Here is a 5,583-nt window from a genome sequence, read left to right on the forward strand (position 1 = left end):
GGAAAGAGCCCGTGAGGGCTGGGAGGTGGAAGGGCTCCGGCACACGGGGCCTTTCTTCCAGCCCTGAGGACCAGAGCGAAGGCGTCGGAGCGGCCGGGCTCTATTTTTGGGTGGTTTCGCAGGAAAATGGGGTGAGCCGTGGGGACCACGCACCGATGCGCTGGCAAAATAATAACCACACCAAGGCTCATTTTGGAGGAGGATATCACATGTTTTATTATATTTTAATCTGAGAACAGCTGCTTTTCCTGCAAAGCCCATCTCCGGGTGGCACGGCGCGGTGCCGTGGGGCGGCCGCCAGCATCCCAGCCCATCCCGCTGCCGGCGCTGCCGGAGCCGCCATCCCATCCCGCGCCGAGCTGAGCCACGCTCGCGGAGCCTGAGGCGGCTGACGGGGCGGCAGCCTGGAAATTAATACATTTGCCAGGTTGTCACAACATTAATCAACAGATACAAAAATCTGGAAATGGTTGGGACAACATGTATTTGCGGAAAATATGTGTTCACACAACAAGCACACAAGATGGGAACAATTATATGAAGATGTTTTAATAATTAACCAGTATAAAACAGTTTGCTCTCCATACAGTTCTAGACAATAAAAGTGTTTGCAGTCATATTTTTCTTTTGTACAAAATTCCAGTCAATTGTTCCACAATATTTACATTGTCATTCCCTTTTCACAAAATATCTCCTTTCCCCCCCCCCCTTTTTTTTTTTTAAATCCAGCTTTGCTACATAAATGCTTTAGATCTCATGGATATCCCTTGATTTATTTTTAAAAAGTCTAATAAAAAAAACCCCCAAAAGACATTAAATACCATTTTATATATAAAAATGCTTAGTAAAAATATAGTTTTGTTGCCCAATTAAAATATATTGCTGAGAATACAGTAAAAACTGTCCTAAAGCCCACCCCTAACAGGCGCCGACTCTTTAACGGCCCCGGCAAAGTCTTCCTAAAAGTTTTTCTCCCCCCCTGCAAGTTCGCCTGCCCTTGGGTTAAATACTGGGGGCAGGTCGCTTCGGCTCGTCCTGGTGGTGGTTGTTTCAGGCAGGATTTACTGGAATTGGCTTAAAAATGCCCCTTGGAGCTGGTGGGAGCTACGGCTATGCCCTGCCGAGGGCTGGAGCGGGGAGCGCGGCAGGCAGGCTAGTGTTTGGGAAAGGCGTCTATCTGTGTTATATAGTTATACGGTATATCAGTGAGTTCAGCATGTTTTTTCTCTAAAAAAAAACCCAAAAAACCAAAACCAAACAAACAAAATAAAAAAACAAACAAAAGAAAGCGATGCATTTAATGAGATACTCTAAATATTATGGAGCTCGTGGTTAAAGGAGGATGGCTTTTTGTTTTTAACAGAGAGCCGGGGCTCTCCCGGTGAGAGCATCGGATGGTGGGGCCAACCTAACCGGTGATGCAGGGGCTATAGTAAACAGCGCTGCTGGCATCGGACAAGGCAGATATCAAGCTGCTCTCCTCGCAGGAGATGCTTCTAGGAGTCACTTTGGACAGGGAGACATGGTAAGGGAGTCCCGAGGCTTCGGGACGAGTCCTGCTCATGTTCAAATACTGGTCAAACTCATTGCGGTCAACGTCTGTCCACAGCTCGGTTTGGTTCAAGTGATCCACGCTCTCCATGTGGTGGGCTTCGGGTGGGGGCGAGAGCTGGCCCAGGTGGGCGGAAAGCCCGTTCTGAGTTCCCGAGCACATCTGGTTGTAGTATATGCTGGAGGGATGGGGAGTCCTCATGGCGTCGGCCAAGTGCGATGGGGTCTGCGCGTAGGGCACCGCCACGTCCCGCCCCATGCACTTCTCCTGGGGAAACTCCATCTGGTGATGGTGGTGGTAGCCGCGAAAGGGCATCATGTTGCAGTCATCCTGCATGTGCGGAGGGAAAAACGCCGGCTCGGTCTGTTCCAAGACATCCAAGGGAGACATCTCAGGAGTTGGCAAGCCATAGTTTTCAATATCCGACCCCATGGAGTGGAGTTCTCTGAAGTGGTTAAGTGGGGGAGGCTGGGGGTGGCCCGGCTGGCTGCCGCCATGGTGACTCATGCTGAAGTTGTCACTGCAAGGCTGGGAAAGGTTATGCAGGAGGATATTGGGTTCCATCCTCTTGATTTTCTTGGCTTGCTTCTTTCTCCTTGGGCGGTACTTGTAGTTGGGGTGATCCTGGAGATGCTGGATTCGCAGCCGCTCTGCCTCTTCCACGAAGGGACGCTTGTCGCTGGCGCTCAGCGCTTTCCACGACTGGCCTGGAAGGGGAAAACGAAGCTCTGTGACACCGGCTTGGCCACTCGGCGCTGGCCAGGGCAGGGGGGCACCTGGGGTGAGAGCACCCTTGGGGCGGGAAGGGCTCCCTCGGCCGGTTTGGCACCTGAGCGGGGTCCTGCTGCTGGCACGAGGAGGGGCTGGGGAATGGGAGCCCAAGCAGGGCTGTCCCAGCAGCATGCTCAGGCTGTGCCCAGCGCTTAGGCACAGGAGGAGGATGGGGGTGCAAAGCCCCGGGGGGGCTGCAGGAACCCCTCTGCCAGGGCAGGGGATTCTGCCTGCCGCTGCCCCTCAGCACAGCCTGGTCCCCGGGGTGCCTGCTTCCCTGCATCCCGCACCCACAGCCCCGCTCCCCTGCAGCCCCAATCGCCCATCCCCAGACCCCGCACCCCGCATCCTGAATCCCACGTCCCTGCACCCTGCAGCCCCGTGTCTCTGCATCCTGCTGCCCCGTCTGGCCATATCCTGCTTCCCGTTGTCCCGCATCCTGCAACTCCATCTACCCATATCCTGCTTCCCGTGTTCCCACATCCCGCATCCTACAGTCGTGTATCCCGCATCCTGCAGCCCCGTATTCCCATATCCTGCATCCCCGCAGCTGCGCACCCCACAGCCCTGTATCTCTGCATCCCGCAGCCGTCTTTCCCTGCATCTTGCGTACGTGTAGCTCTGTATCCTCACATCCCACAGCCCCATATTCCCCCATCCTCTAATTCCGTACCCCACAGCCCTGTAGCGCTGCACCCCACAGCCCTTGATCCCACAGCCCTGCATCCTTGCAGCCTCCAGCCGGCATCCCTTGGTCCCATATCCTTAGAGCCTGCATCCCGCAGCCCTTTAACCTCGCAGCCCACAGCCCTGTATCCCACAGCACCCTACCCTTGCATCCTGCAGCACCCCATCCTTGTAACCCAGCTCCTGCACCCCCATATCCTCTCAGTCTGCATCCTGCAGCCCCATATCCTCTCAGCCTGCATCCCGCAGTCCTGTACCCTTGCAGCCTGGCTAGCACAGCCCCGTATCCTTGCACCCCATGTCCCACTGCCTCATACCCTTGCAGCCTGCATCCCACAGCCCTGTACCCTTGCAGCGCAGGTCCCAATGCCCCGTACCCCTTCATCCTGCACTTGCAGCCCTGTATCCCTGCATCCCAACACCCCGTGCCCCTGCAACTCACATCCCCAGCCCTGTTTCCCTGCATCCCAACGCCCTGTACCCCTGCAGCCTATATCCCCAGCCCTGTAACTGCATCCCGCTGCCCTACACCCCTGCAGCCCACATCTCCAGCCCTGTATCCCCGCACCCTGCTGCCCTGGACCCCTGCAGCCTGCATCCCCAGCCCCATAACCACTTATCCCTGCATCCCCAGCCCTGTATCCCTGCATCGCAATGTCCCGTACCCCTGCAGCATATATCTCCAGCCCTGTAACTCTGCATCCTGCTGCCCTGGATCCCTGCATCCCACATCCCCAGCCCCATAACCACTTATCTCTGCATCCCCAGCCTTGTACCCCTGCACCCTTGCATCCTCAGCCCCGTATCCCCACATCCCTGCATCCCCAGCTCCGTACCCCTGCATCCCACAGCCCTACACTCTTGCAGCCCGCATCCCCAGCCCCGTACCCCTGCATCCCCAGCTCCATACCCCTGCATCTCACAGCCCTGCACTCTTGCAGCCCGCATCCCCGGCCCTGTACCCCCGCACCCCTGCATCCCCAGCCCTGTACCCCTGCAGCCCTGCATCCCCAGCCGCGCACCCCCACGTCCCCAGCCCCAAACCCCCACATCCCTGCATCCCCAGCTCCATACCCCCACATCCCACAGCCCTGCACTCTCGCAGCCTGCATCCCCAGCCCCGCACCCCCACGTCCCCAGCCCCAAACCCCCACATCCCTGCATCCCCAGCTCCATACCCCCACATCCCACAGCCCTGCACTCTCGCAGCCCGCATCCCCAGCCCCGCACCCCCACGACCCCAGCCCCAAACCCCCACATCCCTGCATCCCCAGCTCCATACCCCCACATCCCACAGCCCTGCACTCTCGCAGCCCGCATCCCCAGCCCCGCACCCCCACGACCCCAGCCCCGCACCCCCACATCCCTGCATCCCCAGCTCCATACCCCCACATCCCACAGCCCTGCACTCTCGCAGCCCGCATCCCCAGCCCCGCACCCCCGCATCCCCAGCCCGCACCCCCGCACCCCTCCTCCCGCAGCCCGTCCCGCTCACCCAGCATCTTGCTGAGCACGGCGTTGTGCAGGTCGGGGTTCTGCTGCGCCAGCCGCTTGCGCTCATCCTTCGCCCAGACCATGAAGGCGTTCATGGGCCGGCGGATGCGGGAGTCCTCGCCGGCCTTGCCCTCGGCGCGGCCCGCCGGGGGGCTGTATCCATAGCCCGGCTCGGGGCTGGGCGTGCGGCTGGGGGCCGCGCCGGGGGCCGCGCCGGGGGCCGCGCCGCCGGGGCCGGGGCCGAAGGCGAAGCCGGGCTCGGGGCTGGGCGTGCGGCTGGCGGGGGAGGCGGCTCCCGGGGGGCGCGGGAAGGCGAGCCCGGGCTCAGCGGCCGGCACGGCGGCGGTGACCCATGAACAGTCGCCCCGGGGTTGCGATATCTCCTCTCGGCAGTAGCTAGACTCAGATATATTCATTCCAGCTGGACAGCACTTTGTGTCCGACCCGACCGGGTGCCGGAGAGAGAACCGGGTCCCGCCGCGTCCCACCGGGTCCAGCAGCCGCCGAGCAGCCCCGCCGCTCGCCTCCCTCGCCTGCGCTTCGGGGGGATTTGGGGTCGGCTTGGTTTGTTTTGGTTTCTTTTCTTTTTTTTCCTCTTTTATTTTTTTTTTCCCCCCTTTCCCCCCAAAAAAAACTTTTGGGATGATGCTGGGCTGGAAGGGGCAAAATATAGCCGGGCTGGACCAATCAGCGGGGCGGAGGGGAGGAGGAGGAGGAGGAGGAGTAGGAGGAGGAGGAGGAGGAGGAGGAGGAGGAGGACGACGACGACGACGACGACGACGACGACGACGACGACGACAGCGACGACGACGGCGAGAGGGAGAGGAGGAGGAGGAGGAGGAGGAAGAGATGATGATGATGATGATGATGATGATGATGATGAGGGGGAGGAGGAAGGGGGGCGTCCCCCGACACCAGCAGGAAGAGCCACCCGGGGAGGGCCGGGCTGGGACCGGTGTGGACGCTGCTGCCCAGTTCCCTTCCTTCCAAGGAGGAGGGTTATTAGGTTTTTCTCTGTCTTCTTTTCCTTTCTTTCTTTCTTTCTGTCTTTCTTTGCCTCTTTTCTGGCTACTTGCGGT

General features: G+C 59.5%; 1 protein-coding gene across 1 annotated transcript; it reads right to left on the reverse strand.

Moving 5' to 3' along the window:
* Positions 1-354: 354 nt before the first annotated feature.
* On the reverse strand, positions 355-5,137 carry SOX18 (SRY-box transcription factor 18). Its single transcript, XM_072879118.1, has 2 exons — positions 4,506-5,137; positions 355-2,259 (listed from the first exon to the last, which is right to left on the reverse strand). The coding sequence occupies exons 1-2, from the start codon at positions 4,918-4,920 to the stop codon at positions 1,409-1,411; spliced, it is 1,266 nt and encodes a 421-aa protein (XP_072735219.1). The 5' UTR covers positions 4,921-5,137; the 3' UTR covers positions 355-1,408.
* Positions 5,138-5,583: the final 446 nt, after the last annotated feature.

This window comes from Ciconia boyciana, chromosome 14 (assembly GCF_034638445.1).
Source record: "Ciconia boyciana chromosome 14, ASM3463844v1, whole genome shotgun sequence".
Lineage (NCBI taxonomy): Eukaryota > Metazoa > Chordata > Aves > Ciconiiformes > Ciconiidae > Ciconia > Ciconia boyciana.